The 19949-nt window shown below is 31.1% G+C and overlaps 2 protein-coding genes across 4 annotated transcripts; one reads left to right on the forward strand and one right to left on the reverse strand.

The window, feature by feature from the left end:
- The first annotated feature begins 467 nt into the window (after positions 1-467).
- On the forward strand, positions 468-5902 carry LOC101213841 (HD domain-containing protein 2). 3 transcript variants are annotated; one of them, XR_004214758.1, is made up of 9 exons: positions 468-735; positions 2476-2600; positions 2730-2767; positions 3189-3299; positions 3427-3506; positions 4066-4102; positions 4641-4992; positions 5277-5318; positions 5560-5659. XR_004214758.1 is itself a non-coding variant. In XM_011650606.1 (8 exons), the coding sequence occupies exons 1-8, from the start codon at positions 589-591 to the stop codon at positions 5658-5660; spliced, it is 681 nt and encodes a 226-aa protein (XP_011648908.1). In that variant the 5' UTR covers positions 468-588; the 3' UTR covers positions 5661-5902. The 3 variants fall into 3 exon arrangements, 1 of the variants encoding a protein (XP_011648908.1); XR_004214759.1 differs by having other exon boundaries at positions 4668-4992; XM_011650606.1 differs by lacking the exon at positions 4641-4992 and having other exon boundaries at positions 5560-5902.
- Positions 5903-15988: 10086 nt separating this feature from the next.
- LOC101214888 (UDP-glucuronate 4-epimerase 1) lies at positions 15989-18039 on the reverse strand. Its single transcript, XM_004144663.3, has one exon. The coding sequence runs from the start codon at positions 17899-17901 to the stop codon at positions 16606-16608; it is 1296 nt and encodes a 431-aa protein (XP_004144711.1). The 5' UTR covers positions 17902-18039; the 3' UTR covers positions 15989-16605.
- Positions 18040-19949: the final 1910 nt, after the last annotated feature.

Raw genomic sequence — 19949 nt, forward strand, 5'->3', positions numbered from 1 at the left:
ACATGTATCGTTCCTGCATTTTCTCTTCCTCTCTTCCTCTTCTCACTCGTAAATTAATATCCTTTCTCTTGCCGTGGGAGTTGGTGTGTGGTTTTTGCCAAGGCTAGTTACAAATGAGATTTCTAGTAGAAGAAAGATAATTGAAGGAAGTAGAAATGAAAAAAAAAAAGTTTCGTCGAAGTTGATTTACTAGAAAAATTGTGATCTTCGAAGAGAAGAAGAAAAAAAAATTAATTAATTAAAATGCAACTTCGTAATTTCACTCGTTCGTGATAGGATCGTATCTAAATTAATATCAATATTGTTTGAAGAGAGTGAGACATTTTGAATGGAATATAAAAAATAGGTAGGCAATGCAATTATTCCTAAAAGCTCTATATTGCAACATAACTAATACAAAAGTTGATATTTAAAACATGCGATAAATGAAAATGAATAATTCTTCCGTTATTACAACTTTATTAAGCAATAGAAATAATTTTCAAAGGGTCAATGTAGCTGAACTCAATTACGCTTCTTCTTCACTCATTCGGAGCTTCAACGTCCTTTCAATTTCATTCTTCCCTCTCAAAATCGCCTCCTTCATTAATGGCAACTGAAGAACCTTCTTCCTCCTCGCCGCCCCTCCATGGCGGCGCTGCTCTTAATCCTCCTCCTCCTCCTCCTCCTTCCACTGACATAGCAGCTTCAGCTTCTTCCGCTATTGATTTTCTCACTCTCTGTCACCGCCTCAAGGTAACTTTAAATGCTGCCCACTCAAGCAATTCTCACTCTAGTTTTAAGTTTCTAGAAATGATAGCAAAAGGGATTAAGGAAAATTTGTAACCAAAGTTAGTAGCGGAGTACTGGAAATTTTGAGGGTTTATATTAATGGATTCATCATTATCAATCATCTTTGAATAAATATTTGTTGAGTTTTTTATTTTTTATTTTTTATTTTTTTTTAATTTCTATAGTTGCCAAACAGGGGATGAAGCTCATTCCCAATTTTCTGTTTAAATGTTAGAGTATGAATTTCTCTTATTCATTAATAGCCTTTTGACTCCCAATAAACCAAACGGTAATCTGGTTTAGTTTTTTTTTTACGTACGAGTGATCCATTCACATGTGTCTTTATTGATGAATCGCCCCCATAAATGTATGAAATTGGACCTTCTTCTTAAGCATAACACACTGAAGTATAGCATCAGAGATGGTCATACATATCATAGCCCAGTGCTTTCTAAAGCTCAAATCGCAATAAAGTGCAATAGTCTTATGGGGCTTACGCGCAAGGCACAAGAAAAGAAAAAAGGCTGGGTTTTTTTTGTGAGGTGCACTATGTATAAAGTTACCACATTAAGAAGAGAAAGCATAGTTGAAGTGAAAATATGGGGAAAAAAACAGAAGAAGAAAAAGACCTCTAACACAAGAAATTTTGCATCTAGGCTTAGTAAGTTTTAGTTTTTAAAAAACTTAATAGAAGGAAAACTAATTACTACTATTTTCAAAAATAATGAACAAGCCCCAAGGGGAGGGCTTTGAGCCATAGGGCTTCAACTTTTCAAGGTGGGGCACAAGACTTGAGCCTAGGCGCAAGGTCGAGAGGGCTTTTTAAAATATTATTGTAGCTCTAACGTGATGATCATCTCAATCACAATCTTTCATTTTTCTATTGTGTTTTCCCTATTGTTTCATAGTTTTTTGTGTTTTTGGGTGAGAAAATGAAGAACACGATAGGGACGACCATTGACCCATACCTCTTAAAACTGAAGTGAGGTATTCATGCTGGTGATCTTACAGCCAACTAATCTCGATGAAGGGGCTCCACTACTGGCTTTTGCCTTTTCTTTGGTGACTCTCAACGAGATTGGAAGAGCAAGAAAGAGATTATTTTGGTGCAAAAGCCAAGGGGCTCTTGCTGATACTGCATTAGAGATTATTTTGTTGGGATGGCTACAACAAGATACGGGAGTCACTTTTTCCGGGCCTACTATTCTTATTTGTGACAACAAGAGTGCTATCCAAATAGCACACAGTGATGTGTTTCATGAACGAACAAAACATGTCGAAATTGCGTTACTCACTTAAGGCACATATTAGAGCTACACTTGGCTATCCCTAACACAATACGCTAGTTTGTTGTGTTTTTCTCATTTTTCTCACAGTATGTTGCGTTTTCCCATGAATATTGTGAAAAAAATGAAAGCACAATAGAAATGGTAATCACATTAGAGCTACAATAGACATGGTCATCTGCAACATGTAACAATGTGTTCGGATGGGATCAACATGTAACACACGTTATAAAATATAACAATGTGTTCGGATGTAAGTGGAAGGTTAGATTTCATCCGTTTGTTGGAGGCAGGTCATTAATCATAAAGGTTCTTGTGAAAAGGTCATCCGTACAAAAATCTTAATTTGGTTCGTGTTCTATATTTTACAGTTTTTTAGTGTTGTTTGACCATGCTACTTTATGTTAATCTGAATTAGACTACGAAAAGAACTGGATGGGTTCAGAGGAGAGTCAAGGATCCGGAATCCATAGCAGATCATATGTACCGAATGGGAATAATGGCACTCATTAGTTCAGATATTCCGGGCGTTGATAGAGACAAGTTTGCTATTCCTAACCTTTCATTATTCAGCTCTTATGATATGTTCATTCTTCACCGTTTTTCATTGTTTTTGCCCCTTGTAACGGTGTGTGGAAGGTGTTTTGATTCTATATTTATGTATATTTTCAGGTGTATAAAAATGGCCATTGTACATGACATTGCCGAAGGTGAGATATACTTTAATTGTCCCATTCCGTTCGTTATGTAATAATGTGATTTGAACTTGCACTAAGCCTTACAAGAGACAGTGATAACATCTTTTGTCTGATGTTGGGCTATGACGATATCTATATTGTTGCTTGTATGTTTTTCTGAAATGAATTCCATGTTCTTGGGGTTCTAATTTTCTTTAAAATTCAGTTCTGATTTCTTATAGTTTGGCAATTTCCCTAAAAGTGTAACATTGAAAGACTAGACTGTTGGAATGTTTTAGGTATTCAAGTAGTCAACCTATTGCCTTAAAAAGGATGAGAAATCAATCTATTTCATGCTTCTGTAGGCAATCAAACAGTCAACCATATTCATCTTGGCTTGTTGGAATGCTGTTATTAAATGAAAATTTTCATAATGTGTATATCATTTGATCAGCAATTGTTGGTGACATTACCCCATATGATGGGATTTCAAAGTCGGAAAAGCTTAGACGTGAACAAGAAGCATTAGACCACATGTGCAAGTTACTTGGTGGTGGATCAAGAGGTATGCACATCCAGTCATATATTTTGAGTTTCATTCCCAATGGTCAAGATATATTTTTCCTGCGTATATCATTGTTTGGCTGTCAACACCATTTTCTTTTTTAAAAAAAATTGTGTGAAAATTGCAGCCCAGGAAATCAGTGAATTGTGGATGGACTATGAAAATAACAGTTCACCAGAAGCTAAAATTGTGAAGGATCTTGATAAGGTAATAAGCTATCTAAGCTTAGCAAGTTATGCAACTAAGCTCCATGCTTAATATTTGCTCTGCTTGATCCCATTGATGTTGTCTTTTTGTAATTCTTTCAAACAAGCATCTTGCACATATGCTATATGCGCATAAACAATAATTTAGCACTTATAATCTCAAATATATTTTCTAAAAACTGAAATGTTAAGATAAATAAGTTGGACTAAGCCTTACAAGAGACAGTGATAGCATCTTTTGACTGATGTTGGGTTGACATCTTTCTAGCTGATTGTTATTGGGATGTGAGAGTGGACAATAAAGTTATTGCATAGTCTATAATGGATCAAAATGCAGCAGGTAGCTGTAGCAGTAGTCAGTTGATGAAAATTTGTGAGAAAAATGGAGTAGAATAAGATATTTTTAGCATCGCATTTGAGCATTGTGGAAATTTATTTAACTATTTGACCAGGGAGTGTATGCGGTAATTTTATTTGGGAATTATGCTCGACTGCAAAGAATTTTTTTGTTTTATATCCATATCGTTTAACCTATATTTACTTTTCATGACTTTCTTCAGGTGGAGATGATTCTTCAAGCTTTAGAGTATGAAAACGGTGAGTTTTCTTTTCCTGATATATATTTACATAGTTTTTTTAATTGTTAAACTTATTTCTCAAAAGCCAATGCTTTCTTTAATGGCTAGCATATGTTAAATTTGAAAGTTGGAGAGGAAGGAAGTGCAAGTTATGCTATGACATTTATACGGCGAAGTAACAACGGTTTGCTGAAGTCTTAAAATCTTATTGACAAGGGTCCATGGTTAGATTACATCTTGCATGTATGTGATACCTAATCTAAACATAATTTATTTAAGATACTTCCTCGACTATTGAAAGCTGGTTCATGTTCATAGCCAGTTCGTCTCATAAAATGCATTCATCAAGAATAACAAGAACTAAGGAGAAAGGGTAGGTTTTGTTTCCCACATTTGTGGAACTTCAAGAATCTTAGCGAAGATCAACAGGAATGTTTGTCTTGTAGCAATAAATTTCTTTCTGTATGTTGAGACAGCACGCTAGTACATTTTTTTTCACAGAGACCAACTCCAAAGTCCGGTCTTTAAATTAATAAAGATGGCATTTTAAAAAATAGGAGACTGACTAGCATCACGCATGAAAGGGTAACTTATTCACAAGATTCCAGCTCGAGCGAGGAAGAAAAACCTCAGCATCAAAGAGAGGAACTAGTGGGCCAAGATAGGCAACTAAAGAAACAACAAACTAACCAGCTAATGTTGATGCTTCTAAGAGATTAAAGGACCTAGAAGCTTGACTTACACAGAATTGTTCGAGCTCACTCAATTCCGGAGATCCCTTGGAAATATAGTTGGGAAGATAACAAGAAAGAAGTAAGCAGATTCGTCTTACCAGGTTAACAAGGCAAAGAGGTGGGAAGAGGAATGAATTGGTTGATAGCCTAGATCAGGATATGGAAACTAAGAAAGGTATGCTAAACTCAAACAAAAAATAAATAAATGAACACGTAAATGAGTATCAGAAATAGGTTTGGGGGAATATTGCAAAGAATACTTCAGTCTTGTCACGATATTTTTTGTTTCCTTCTGGGCTTGCACATTTCTTAAAATTAGTATTTCTCCTAAAGCTTTCAATAATGTTATTAGATCATTTTATTCTTAAATAGTTTTGTCTTATTATTATTATTCTTATCTTTGACTACGCTAAATACTACAACTGATGATGGTAATCAAAATTGTTTATCTGCGTGCAGAGCAAGGAAAAGATTTGGATGAGTTTTTTCAGTCAACTGCAGGTACATTTATTTATCTTCCGTTTTTTTTTCTTTGGTGTGTGTTTGGCATGTCTTTTGAAAAAAAAGTGTATTGAAGTGAAACGTTAATCATGTAAGCTCTTAGAGAAGAAATTAATGAAACTCTTGTTCTCTAAAACTACACCAGCTGCATTTCATTCATTTTGAAGAATACTCTTATTTTAAGTCTCTGTTAGCACTTGGACATGCCAATCACACATTTATTCCATAAATCTTCACTCAGGAAAGTTTCAGACAGAACTGGGACGAGCTTGGGCATCTGAAATAGTATCAAGGAGAAGTTCTGTCAATGATGGCGCAACACCTAATATTTCAGAGAATTAAGATACCAATTCACAGCCAACATTTGAGGTTACAGTTTGTTTAGCGACACAACTGCTTCTTCTATTTAATTTTCCATTCTCATTGATCATATTAAGAAAAATTTTCAAAACTCTCATCCATGATCATTGTAAGCATTTTTTTTTTTTGTTGAATTGCTAGAGAACATAATTCTTAAATCATGCTCAGAGGTCTACGCCTCTCTAAATTATGGTGTCAGTAAAGCCTACTCGTTGTTCAAGTTATATGTTGTGTTTTGTCATTGTGTGGTGGGACTATCGGAGAAAATGGCACATTAGCTTAAATAGAGAATGTCATACACGTTTCTAAATCCAAGCTTTTGAAACCCTCTGCTTAATCTTAATGCTTGAGGCCTAGGATTTGGATCACGATTCTAAATATGAATTTGGTCCCTAGGGGATCTAGCATTTGTCATACAGAAAACAAGTTGGCTTCTTTTCCTTGGAAGGGAAGTCCTCAAATCCTCTTCATTCTATGTCTCCTCTTTAGACACAATCATCAAGAGTTAGTATGGAAGTTGTTAAGGGAAGAGGTAGAGAGCTGATAATAATCTTTCTTAGAAGTAGCTCCTCACATTCCCTACGACTTCGCTACATCAACTACTTATCTTTTGGTGCGTAGAGTAAAGATCTCCCCATATCAAGCTAGGTTATTTTAACTGGTTCTGCCCTTATTCACTTCATTCTTAGGAAAATTCTGAAGAGGTCACCAACATAGGAATAGTTTGAATCTTGGATCTGAGGCGTTAGATAATCCACATGCTTAAGATACTTAATCCACGTTTCAAACATCTCCTAAGCAGTCTAGACACTTCATGAGTTGGATCAAAGGCATCTCATGGTAGTTGAACTATAATAGTGTGTAACAAGAAACATTTGTTCATGCTCAATCAAATTGGAAAATATAGTTCGAATGCTATGGTTTTAGTGCAAACTAAAGTCCTCAACTTCAATAATTGCAAGATGCAAAGTCCAAATTTGGTTATCTATCATAAAGATGGACGACTTCACCCAACTTAGTTTTTATTTTAAAAATTAAATTCAAATCATCTTGGTTTGTTTTCTGCTACAACTTTACCCAATATGCTCATTTGCAAATTAGATGATATTTGAGACAATATTAAAACATAAAGCTAAAACATCCTATATTTAGACACAATGTATGTTTTGTTAGTCTTTTAACTTTTATTGGTTGCTATAAAAAAAAAATTGTTGCTTTGATTTGGAAAAAATACATTTTTAGTTCCTATATTTTGGGTTTAGTTTTGTTTGTCCTCTAGGTTTCAAAACAGTTTAGTTTTTCTAAAAAAAATTCAAAAGAATTTTGTTTGTTCCTTATTTAGTTTTTAAGTTTTGAGTTTTATTGCCATTTGATTGTTAGATTCTAAGATTTTAACTAAATGTTCACTTTTTTTTCCTTACTTTTAATGCCTATTAATGAATTTAAATAGTGAATTTCTTAGTCTTAATGCCTATTAACGAATTTAAAAGAATGTTAGTTAGTTAGGTTTCACTGTTTTTCATTTACTATTGAAATTAAAGTTAAATTTTTACTTCCTAATTATTTTTAATTCATTAATAAGTATTGACACGAATGATTGGAAGTGAGTATTTCATGGGAAAAAAAAAGCTTAAAAATGCAAATCTTGAAACATAATTATAAAAAAGGTGATCGTCTTTTTAAAAAAATCCAACCTCGAATCAACCATAGTTGGTCCAGTAAAGTATCAAACTGACCTCAACATCCATGAGTAAGGGTGGTCTGCTTAACACTTAGAAATTTTTTATTTGAAACTTTTTTAAACCAATCTCAAATCGATCCCTCTTGATCGACCGACTTCGGATTGGTTGGTTGGTTGGTTTGATTTTTCGATCTATCATGCTCTTTCTATCAAATTAAAATAAAACTTAAATTTTAAGAGTAATGATATAACATTTTAAAACTTAGAAATGAAGGTCAAATCAAACTCAAAATTTAAGGAGGAAGAGAGCAATAATGGTAACTTAACATCTAAATAGTAATTGGATTCAAAAGTTAGAAACAAAATATGTACTTTTCCATCTATGACAATATATCCAATAAATTCTTCGATAGCTTTTTTAAAGCATTTTCTTAAGTAAGATGTATAACGTTGTACCTTTAGAGATTTTAAGTCAATTTAAAATTGTGAATTGTAGAAGAGATTAAGTGTTAAGATGAGAGTGACATAAATAATAATGCAAATAATTATGGAGTTTGGTGATAATGCATTCAATATTAGGGATGTAAACTTTTAACAATTTCTTTTATAATCACAGGCCAATAAATTTTGGTAAATGTCACTTTACCTTAAACTAAAATTGGATGTGATTTATCTCTAAAATTTTGATAGGTAATTATCAACAAATGAAAAGATGCATTTCTTCTTGCTTTAAATACATTAGATTGTTTATGTTTTATTAAAACCCTTTTAACTTTAATCAATGTTTCTATTTATTTCTTAATCTCAAGATTAAAATTGGTTAAGACGTAGTTTGAAATGATTATACTTTTTAGAATAATTTATGTTAATTATGCATTTATAGAAAAATTACTTATAGTAGCGAGTAAATTAGTATGGTCAATGTTAGGATGGGTTGGTTTCTAGTATTTAACAAATATTAATCGTCCATTTGATAACGTTTTCATTTTCTGTTCGTTCTTTGTTTTTTCTTTTGTTAGAACAAGAAACAGAAATATGTTTGCTTAACTATCTCTAGTTTTTGTTTTTGAAACTTGTTTGATAACTGTTTCTTGTTTTTGGTACTTTTTCCACTTACATATTTTATAGTTCGAAATATAATCTAATTATATAAAATAAAAACATATAGTATGCATTAAAATATAAAAAATAATTATCAAATACATAAACGGTCAAATATACTTAAGGTATGATGTAAAATTAACCAAATTCAATTAAGTTATTTGTTTTAAATTTTAAATTACGTGTATAAATGAAAAAAATATTAAAATGAATCTAAATAAATAGATCAACTAACAAAATTTAACTATTATAAAATTATAACTAGTTTTGTCTATAAGAAAAATAAAAGTAATAAATTTTAAAAATAGGTTTTTTCAAAACAGACTATTTACCCTCAATAAAATTATAAATATTTTATTTTTCACAATTTTACTTTTTAAAACAATGTATAAAATTTCATATTATAAAATTTAAAATTTAAATTTCAGAAAATATAAAAAGATATTTTAAATAACAAAATTGCTAAAAATATTTATAAATAATAGCAAAATATCACGACACTCTATATTTTACTATTATTTTTAAGTAATTTACTTCGTTTCTAATGATAATTTTAAATTTGAAAAGCCAAACAATATATAAATTTAAAATTTTGAAAATTCAAAATTCAAAGTTCAAAATTAATTTTTTTATAAACAATCTAGTTCATTTTTCTTTATTTGAATACAACCCAAATGAAAATTTGAATTTGGAAAATAAAAGAAATTTATAAATCTAAATATTTTTAATTAAAAATTGAAAAATAAATTAAGATAATGAAAAATAATAAATAAAAGAAAGTAAGAATTCTAAAATAAATATCGAAGAAGGAACGAAAAAGTTATTAAACTGGTCTTTGTATTATTATATTTTATATATAATAACTAAAGAGGAAATTTACATTTATTTTCTATAATTTAAATTTTTTAAAGTAGTTTGTTTAAAATGTGTATTTTGTTTACTTTAATTAATTGGTAAGTAGAATTAAGAGAAATAGTTATATTTTTCAATTTTTTTATTTAAAAAAAAAACTATATCGTAAAGTAAAAGTTGTATCAAAGAGTGATGTGATTTTTATAAATGTCATCTAAAACTCAATACAAATTGTCAAATTGTATTTAAAAATGGTACGAAATAAAAGTGTGCTATCAATTGGTTGTATGAAACGTGAAAAAGTCAGTCATTTTTTTTCTAAATCACTTTTAACCTCTCATGGTTCACTCCAACCTCACCTAAATCTAAATTTGAAGTATAGTTTTGATTAACATGGAGTGGATCAATCAATTGTACCAAAGAAAAAAAAAAGGTTATATGAATTGGTAATGTTTCATAAGACTTCTATTCATAATCATATTAATATCAAATTATGATATGACTAAATGATATAATTCACTCCTTTGTCACAAGAGATCCCAATTAAAGTATCGATCAACTGTAAACCAAACGAGAAATGTTTTATTTAGCAAGTTATGCTCGGATTGACAACAACTATATTTTAGAAACAAAAATATTTGTAAACCAAACGAGAAATGTTTGTTGAACTATAAAAAAATTCCTTAAATACAATTGAACTAAACACGAAAGAATTTCTCAATTCTACAAATGAGTAGACTTGATCAAACCCATATGAGATATATTTTGAGCAGTACTACCATTATATAGTAGCCTCGTGAGAAATGTGGTTGAACACCTCCTTAGAATCATCACATAAACGAAGAATATAGTCAAATTGTAGATAGCTATGTATGTGTGGATTTGTAACAACCAAACTTAAGCTTACATAATTTACCTATTCAATAATAAACGTTGTTCGTTTTTACATGAAGAGTTTGTAATTTATCTTCAAAGATTTGTAATTACTTATAAATTCTCATATATATCTTTAGTTTTGAAGTTGATAGTACAAAATTTATCTTCATTGAGATATGCTCATATTAATTGTTGCCTATGTGTTTATGATGTGTTTGATTATTTATAATAGGAGTGGTCATTGGTCAGTCAGAGTTGATTTTTCGACCAAACCGACACGAACCAACTATGATCAATTTAGTAAATGTTCTAACCAATGTCGACTATAAAAAACGTACAGACTAACCGTTAGTCGGTCAATCGATAAATGGTTTAGGTCAATTTAAACCTTTGAATATTTTAAAATGTTCTCATTCCAAACCGACACGGCCGACTAAACCTCTCCTTATCTCCAAATGGTCACCTTCAATTTGGTTGGGTTTTCAACTCGATTTTTTTGTCTATCATAATAAATCACTCCAATTTTATAAAAGCTCTCTCTCTTTGTTCTTTAATAAAGAGAGACTTTTATTCGTAAGTTGTTAGGATAACCTTATCATGAAATCAAATCAAGTGAAGCTAAGAAGAGAATAGCCACTTCCCCTCCTTCAACTTAAAAGAGAGAATGTTCAACATCAACCATCATTAATAATATTTGAAAAAGGGAAACAACAAACTTGAAAATTCAAAGCTTCCCAAAATTAAATTAATATTTCATTTATATCCAAAGTTGAAATCGTTTGCATTCAAATTCTATCCTAACCATGGTAACGATTTAAATTTTAAATTTTTACAACTGTGTCAATTTATATCATTTAAATTTTAAAAGAGTTTATGAATTTAATTAATTAATAAAAGAACGATTTTAACATGATTTTTTTTGGAACAAAGTCTCTTTTTAAAATATTTTTTTAATAGGTTAAAATACTATTTTTTTCTTCATATTATATTAATTGATAATGTACATTATTCATTGTACAAGATTCTTCTCAAAATTGTAAAATTACTATCTAAATTTTCAAATTTTATTACATAAATCAACAAAAGAAAAACAAAACATTAAAGAAAATGTTATTTAAATTAACAATTATTTTGTTTAAGGCTTTTACATCATTTCTCTCTTTTTTTTTTCTTCTTTCATTAAAAAAAGAAAGAAAAAGCTTTTCTCCATTTTCCACACAAACTTCACTCATTGGTTATACATAATAAGAAATTTTCTTTTTATAAATAAAAAAAATACAAATATTGTTATAATTTTGAATTTTATTAAAAAAAAGTGAAAAAGAAAGTAAACAAAAACAAAAGCAATATTAATATTAATATGCCACGTCGGAATTGGAAATTAAAAGAAAACAAAGAAGTGGGCCCTATTTTATTTTGCAAACCGGCTCTTGCCGTTGCCCGTCACCATTTTGTACTTTTTTTAATTTACTAAATTGCAAACATAAATTCCACTAAGTATTCATCTTCTTCATGTTTGTGAAAAAATGAAGACTTAGTTAACAAGGTGCCTTTAGAAACAATTAAGATTGAGAGAATAAAGATTGGTAATTCAATTCGACGATACAATATTTATATTTAGAGGGTGCTTGACATGTGATAAGAGATTATATATTATATTGTGATATAATTCAATGATTACAGAATTATGAGACAAACAGTACAAACATATATACATATAGTCTCAACATGTTGTACGTAGTGATAACATTTTACTAACAAATGAATAAGAACATTCACTGATGTTTGTCATAGGAAGCAACAAAAGGAAACACTCCCTCTTAGTCAGACATCAACAATATGTAATCAATCAAGCGTCACTTGATCTTCAATAATCTCAATTCGCTCTCCTGATCATTGAGTAGAAAACTTCATTTAATATTTCCTTTTCACTCACCACGGAGTACCCGAACTTGTCTCTAACTTTTCTTTTCGAAAGCCTTTCTATAAAGAGTAGAGTTCTGCCCGCTTGAGAGCAAAACAAGAATCGAATAAGAACTGAAATCAACAGTCCAACAAAATTGAAAACTAGGACTGAATCTCAATAAGGATTGACAAAAATAATAACAAAATAGAAAGTTTACTTTAGATAAATAGAATTTTTTTATTTAAATTGATAAAATAGAAAAATAATTAAAGGAACAATGTCTTAAATGCCCTTACCTAACTAAAAAAATTGAAGCATAAATACAATTATTCAAGAAACCACAAATACTCCATAATTAAAATCAAACTCGCTACACACAACTAACACCTATCAAAATCAAACTCATAACACACAATCAAACTCCTCCGCTACAAATCCATGACCAACGTTAGACGCCGTCAAATGTTGCTTGAAAAAGCATGTCCCCACTGACGTTGAAACTTAGTTAAGATTTGCCAAATTTGAATGTTGCTTGCAAAATACCAAGTGGAATGATATTATATCTTGATGACCAAAAGTTTTGTGTCCTAAATCTGTTGTTTATAACATCATTCATAATCGACATATACTATGTTTGGAAAATCTTGATTATATTAGTTATTATAAAGCTTGGTTAGTTAAACAACTGTGATTGTGATTCAATGATATTAATATTTGAACATGTGATCGTGATATAGAATGAATAGTTTATCACATTATTTAAAAGCATAAAATTACAATGTAATTGTGTGTGCAACATATGTTAAACATTTTGTCAAATACTATGAAACTAATCTGGAAAGAATAATATTGTCATGTAGTATGTACAAATGCATCGTAACTCTATAGAAAATCAATGCAATCAAACATGACCAATTTAACCAATAAATCGATTTTATTAAATTAAGAAATCGAAGTTTTTAATGTATTTCTTTCTTTCTCACGTTTTATAAAACTAATTTTTCTCAAAACATGAAGGGAGACCTACATCGTACCGCGAGTTTGTCCGCGACTTTTGGATTTCGCACGACTGACTTGTTCACCAAAGCTAGAACAAGTGCAACACAATCACATGTCCCGTGTTTGAAAATTTGCGATTGTGACACTTATGGCCCTCGATTTATAGATGGTTGGACTTGGGATCGGAGGAAATGCTATTTCAGGTCGACCATAGCGACTAAAATCATGACTCATAGAATGGAGGATTTCATAGAAGAAAAGAAGCTCAACTCAACCTCGAGTTGAGGTCGAGCTAGACCATTAGGCTCAATGAAGATACCCTTTCCTCACCCACAACTAGCTAGGCCATTTGGCCCAACATAAACACTTGCCTCAACCACAACTTCTCGAGGCAGAGTGGTAGACAAGTTGCATGCACCATTTCGTCGCCCAATATCTTTCATTTCCATAAATTCTTCCTCTTCTCCCATTGGCCTCACTTGGTTGTCATTACTTCTTCAATATGAAATTAACACTTCATAGTAATTATATATTTGATAAAGGGATGAACTATCATTTCAAAATTGGACCCTATCAGCTTCAAAAGAAATGAAATCTTTGGTAATAAATAATGGAGACCGTCCACCTATATACTTTTCGCAGGTTATATTATAAGTAAAGAGTAATGTATTGGTGAGTGGCAGTACATAAATGTTCTGCTGAAAATGGTGGATGAATTTTGAGACCATTATCTAATTTTTTAACCTTAAATATTTGTACACTTCACGAGTAGTATAAATACAAGTATGCCCTAGATTGAAGTCACAACTATAACAAAGAAGGAACAAGGAAAGAAATGGAAGGAGCATCCAAAGAAGACCCAAAGGAGATGGGGATGTACTCTCCTTCGAGGCTCTTTAAGAGGAAAAAGTGGGCAAAGTTTGATAAAAACTTTGCCTTTTGCTTTCTTCTTTTCCATCTACTTTCTATTTTGGCACCATTATTCTATTTTAGTTAGGAGTGTCTCTTGATTTCTTTGGAATTAACCAATCTAACCGGTATGACAATTAGTATTTCGTATCATAGAAATCTTGCACATCGAAACTTCGAACTTCCAAAATGGCTCGAATATTCTCTTGCTTATTATTATTTTACCATATTTGAAAAAAATTCAAACAAAAATTTTATTATTTAAAATAATTTTCTTAACAATAAGCTAACTAGAAAATTTGTTATTAAATTTATTTATTAAAAGCAAATTATAACCCTCAAATTTCCCTAACTTTTTTAACATACAAAATCTACAATAATATGTTCAACATAATTACTTCCGGCTATGAACTCTCCTTTTTTTAAAAAAAAAAAAGTGAAAACGAAAAAAAATATATTATTTATTATTAATTATTTAGAAAACGAGAGATGGCATTCTTTTTCAATTTTCGTCTCAAAAATATTTTTCTCCTCCCTCTCATTTTCAACTTTATTCAACCAATCAACACCTTCCACGTTTCAGCTAACCCAAATAGTTATATTTCAAAAGTGTCGGTGGGTGTAAATGCGTTTCTTTCTTTATTATTATTATTATTAATTAATTGTTATTGTTTTGCTTAATTTAAACTTCTTCTTATATTTTATTATGTAGAAAATAAAAAAAAAATTGTTTAAATATTAAGAGCGTGGCACAACACTCATAATTGAGTTGAAATTTGAAAATATAATAATAATCATAATCATAATCATAATTAATAAGCTTCTCACAATCTTATTATAATTCATTCATTCAAGTCTAATGTTTCTAAAATAAAGAAATAAAAATATTTGAAATTAAATGAAAGGACAAATGAATGATGAAAAACTTGACATCATTTTCTCTTTTACGAAAAGCCACATTGATGGTTACTACTTTCAAGAGGGAAAAATAAAGAGATTATGGGAAGGGAACATATGCTTCCATATCAATAAACCTTTTTTCCTACACAACAATTGATTAAAGTTTGGATGATAGGATGAATTAATTTCTTTCTTTCTTTTGCTTTTTTTTTTGTATATTTATTAATAAATAGAATAAAACATTTAACAATTTTTTTTACACACAATATTCTTTATCTCTCTTGATTTTTTTCCTTAAATATAATGGATAGAGACTAGATTTATATACAAAGTAAAGAGTTTGATTCACTGGATGTGGTACTGGAGTACGACATTTATGGAGAATGGATAAGATAAGGTATATAAAGAAGAAGTCTTTTTAATCTAATGGATTTTATTAGTTTCCTCGAAGGGACGAGACATGTACGTAAGAAAATTGAAGTGTTTGAACTAATATGGTTAGAGAAAAGTAACATATTGTGATGTTATATTTTAAGATTGATGATTTGATAGTATAGAAGTGAACTAAAGGCGGTAGTATTTTCTTCTTTTGTTGGGGACAAGGGTGATGACAAATATTGTCGAAAGTCATTTGCTATAAATAGAAGTCGATATCGTAATAATTAGTTTGGCATTATACATATATAAAAAAGTTGTAAAAATTAGTAGGGGAAGAAAAAGTAGAATTTGCACTAAGCTTTTTAATTTACAAAATTATTCATCTTAGGAATTTGAATGCTTACATAGTGCATAAGAAAACAATGAGTTAGAAATTGGGAGAAAAATGGATTTCTTTGAAAAACAAAAAGATAAATATATATATAAATGTGAAACAAAACTATCAAAACTTAATCATTTTTTCATTGTCGATAAAAATGTTCCAAAGTTAGTTAATGTATTAATCAAACTTAAATTAGAAGAAATTAGTTTTATATAAAAATTCAATCTTATTTATAAAATTAAAAAAAGAAAAAGGTAGAGAGAGTGAGTGTCGGCGAAGGAAACAAAATGTGAGAGCGTGTGGGGACCAGCATTGCCAGTTGGACGTAAAGAAAAGAACACGGAATCTGACTGCTTATATTTCTTTTCCCCACCCCAATCCAACGGCTAGAGTACCCCACCTTCCTTTCACCAAAGGGAAGCGACTGGGCCCTCTCTTTTCATACCGTATACTACGGTTCTCCCTCCTCACAAAATAACAACAACAACAATAATAACAATTAAACTTCCTTTTTCTCTCCTTCCCCCACTTCCCTACTTCTTAGCTGTCTCTCTTTATTCATATAAATATTGTCGGCTCCCCCCCATCCCGCCTACACTCTACAACCCCAAAATAATAATAATAATAATAATAAACACACTCACCATTTCTCTTCAACACCTTCCTTTTCCTTTACACTCAAATTAAAACAAAACGAAACTACACAGTGACACCAAGAAAATACACAGGGGAAAAACCCCTTCAAGTAAAGAATATTCTTGTTTTTTTCTCTTTTTCTCCCAATTATATTTATATATATAAGAAGAAAAAGAAAACCCATCTTTTACTTTTTACCCCATCTCATTCCTAATTTAACAGAGAGAGAGAGAGAGAGAGAGAGAGAAATTCCAAAAAAAAAAAAAAAGTAAAAAATATATATATATATATATTTTTTTTTTTTTTTTTAATTTACGGGTTTTCCGTGATTATAGCCATAATACGATAAATACCATCTAACAAACTTCTTCAACCCGGTTTGCAAATCAGTGGTCGGTTTATACCCGAGTTCCCTCCGAGCCGAACTAATATTCGCATGAGTAAACGGAACGTCGCCGTTTCCTGGCATTTCCACCACATTCTTCTTCGCTTTCACCTTCAAATGTCTCTCCAAGATACTCACTAGCGTCGGTACTGTCACCGGCGACGTATTCCCCAAATTGAATATTCTATATGGCGCCGCTCCGGTTTTCTTCCCACCTGAACCTGTACTCTTCCCCGACGTATCCAACGAACCCAAACACCCTTTCACAATATCATCGATGTAAGTAAAATCCCTCGCCAAATCCACCCGGTTCTTCCCACGGAATACTGTAATCGGCTTCCCTTGTAATATATTCCTTGTAAAAGAAAAATACGCCATATCCGGTCTTCCCCAAGGTCCATACACCGTGAAAAACCTCAACCCGGTAATCGACAACCCGTATATATGATTGTACGTATGTGTAATTTCCTCACCGGCTTTTTTGGTAGCCGCGTAAAGACTGGCGGGTTGATCGGTTCGGTCCGATTCGGAAAAGGGGACTTTTTCGTTAAGGCCATAAACCGAACTGGAAGAAGCCCAGACCACGGCGGGTTGAGGGTTAGCCGATTTACAAGCTTCAAGAAGCGTAACTAAACCGGCGATATTACTATGTACATAGGAATTGGGATTTTCCATGGCGTAACGAACTCCAGCTTGTGCGGCTAAATGCATCACGTGAGTAAAAACGACGACATCGAAGAGTTTATCCAATAATCTAACGTCGTTAATATCGCCGTCAACGATGAAAATCCCGTGATTGGAGAGAAGCGATTTCCGTGCCTTTTTCAGCGATGGGTCGTAATAAGAATTGAAATTGTCAAGACCGACAACGCCGTCACCGCGTTTCTTTAAAGCGAGTGAAACGTGTGAACCGACGAAACCTGCAGCGCCGGTGACGACGACGGAGAAGCCGTTGGTACGGTGGGGTTGAGCGGAAATACGGACTTGTTTTTCCCATTGGATGCCACCCCAAGAGGCGGAGAAATAGCGGCTACCGGAGTCGACGAAGGATTGGAAACTTAAATAGGAGGCGGTTAGAGCGATTAAGAAGAGAGCCCATAAGAACATGGTGCTGGTGGAGGCGAAACATCGGTGGAATTGACGGTTCATGGGGTGGTTTCTGTCGATCTTGAACTTTCCGGGTGTGGAAGGGAAAAGTTCGTCTTCAAGAGAGGGCATTTTTGCAAGAATCACAAAATATAGGGGGGATTTTTGTTAGAACAAAAAAAGAAAAGAAGAAGAAGAAGAAAGAAAGAAAAATGGGGGAAATTTAGTGCAGATGAATAAAGTTTTTTTTTTGCATCTGCTAATTTGAGGAAGGGAAATAAGAGGGTTATATATAGTGGTAACCCACGTTTGAGTGAATACGCGTTAAAAAGGACTGCCAGAGAGGATGCATTTTTGTTTTTGTTTATTTATTTATATATTTATTTATTTATTTGTTGTTATTATTATTTTCTTCAGTGACAGACAGATGGGAAATAGGGGGAATTTTAATTTTAATCAAAACACAAGAAAATTCAACCAATTACGACTTTTATTTATTTATTTATTATATATTATGTATAAATTTTGAATTCTAATTATGAACTAAAGGGATTAAATTCCTTTTTTTTTTTTAAATTATAGAGATTTAGTTTCTAATTTAGTTTTATAATATTATGTTTCAGAGAGATATGGGGGGTGTTAATGGCAATCAAAGGAAGGATGGGTTTAGGGTATAACTATTTTGGTTCTGTTTCAATGATGTTTTCTTTTTCCCTATAAGAAAAGTATTCTTTTTTATTTCATACTTCGAAATAAAGCATTTGGAATTCTACATTCAAATAAGAAAAGTAAATGTTTGAATTTTGTTTTATTTTTGCATCATCAACAAGTTTCATATTAGGAAAAAAAAAGTAGTGCTTTTTACAATTTCTAATACCTTAATTTTCGAATCTCATTTTAGTCCTTATTTTCGTTCTATTATTTTAAATTTTTGTTTTTTTGTCCGTCTTTATATTTTTTACTTTTATTCATTGGGGGTAAGTACACCTTTCAATTTTACTTAATTTTGGCAATTGAAAAACATAAATAACAAACCAAAACCGTATTAAAATTTGTTTTTAATTGAAAAAAATAAATTTCAATCCCTCTTGAAAAATTATTTATAAAATATAGCAAAATCAAATCAATTAAATTTCTCTTTGAAGAATTATAAAAAAGATACATTTTACCTCACTACTTATATTAGAACAATTTATTGTTATTATTAAAATTGGATAAACTTAATCTCTGGACTTTGGTTGAATGGATTGTATTTAGTTTTGATTTTCTTTCTCAAATAATCTTTATCTTGCAAACTCTAGAAATTTGAAGAGAGAAAAAAAGAAGAAGACATAAATGGTATACTAAATTATTGTATTATCTTAAGTAATTGATTAGGTGCATTGTTTGTGGATCAAACTTGAAAAGAGTAATTACAAAATTTGTATAGATATTGATGAAGAGAAAATGAACATATTCGACATATAATAAGAAGTATTTAATATGACATCAGAAGTATGCAAATTTAGTGGAATAGAAGGAGTAATTTGCAAATAGGATAAATAAAATAAAAAGAAAAAGAAAAAAAAGATAGAGTATGATATATTTAATTATGGGTAAAATGTGGGGATGGATTTGGAAAGGACGATAACATGGGCGCCGTTCCGATTGGCTGTTTTATTACCCAAAAAAATAACTCACTCACTCCCACGAAATTTATTAAATAAACAAAACTAATAAATCACTCCAACCAATTTCGATAATTAAAAAAGAAAAAAGAAACAAAAGGGTTATTACCGATGACCGGAAGAAGCGGGGGCCAGTGGAGGAGAAGTTAGGAGAGTTGACCGGATGAAGACTAAATTTGGAATGACTTTCTACAGACCGCGTTACCCGTCCAATAGGTGATTTTACATTTTGTTTTTATTTTCCTTTACTTTTCTATTTTTACGATTACATGTTCTTCATTCCTTTCCACACTCCATACTCTATTTTCAAAAGAAAAAGAGAAAAAAAAAGCTTTGTGACACAGGTTATTGTTTTTGTGTTTTCGAAATTAATTTTACTATGCAAAAATAGTAAAGAGTTTATGTTAAAATTATTTTTCTAATCTTACGATAACTGTTCGATATAATTAATTATTTACTATAATTGTCATATTCACAATATGTAAAAAATACGTGTTATTCACTGTTTTTTTC

The sequence above is a fragment of the Cucumis sativus genome, chromosome 2 (genome assembly GCF_000004075.3).
Source record: "Cucumis sativus cultivar 9930 chromosome 2, Cucumber_9930_V3, whole genome shotgun sequence".
Lineage (NCBI taxonomy): Eukaryota > Viridiplantae > Streptophyta > Magnoliopsida > Cucurbitales > Cucurbitaceae > Cucumis > Cucumis sativus.

What these genes read in the sequence shown, in the direction of transcription:
- LOC101213841 (XM_011650606.1), top strand. Translation starts at nt 589, where the DNA reads ATGGCAACTGAAGAACCTTCTTCCTCCTCGCCGCCCCTCCATGGCGGC. An exon ending in TGTACATGACATTGCCGAAG is followed by an intron (nt 2,768 to 3,188) that starts GTGAGATATACT and finishes TCATTTGATCAG; the next exon opens with CAATTGTTGGTGACATTACC. An exon ending in ACTTGGTGGTGGATCAAGAG is followed by an intron (nt 3,300 to 3,426) that starts GTATGCACATCC and finishes TGAAAATTGCAG; the next exon opens with CCCAGGAAATCAGTGAATTG.
- LOC101214888 (XM_004144663.3), bottom strand. Translation starts at nt 17,901, where the DNA reads ATGCCCTCTCTTGAAGACGAACTTTTCCCTTCCACACCCGGAAAGTTC.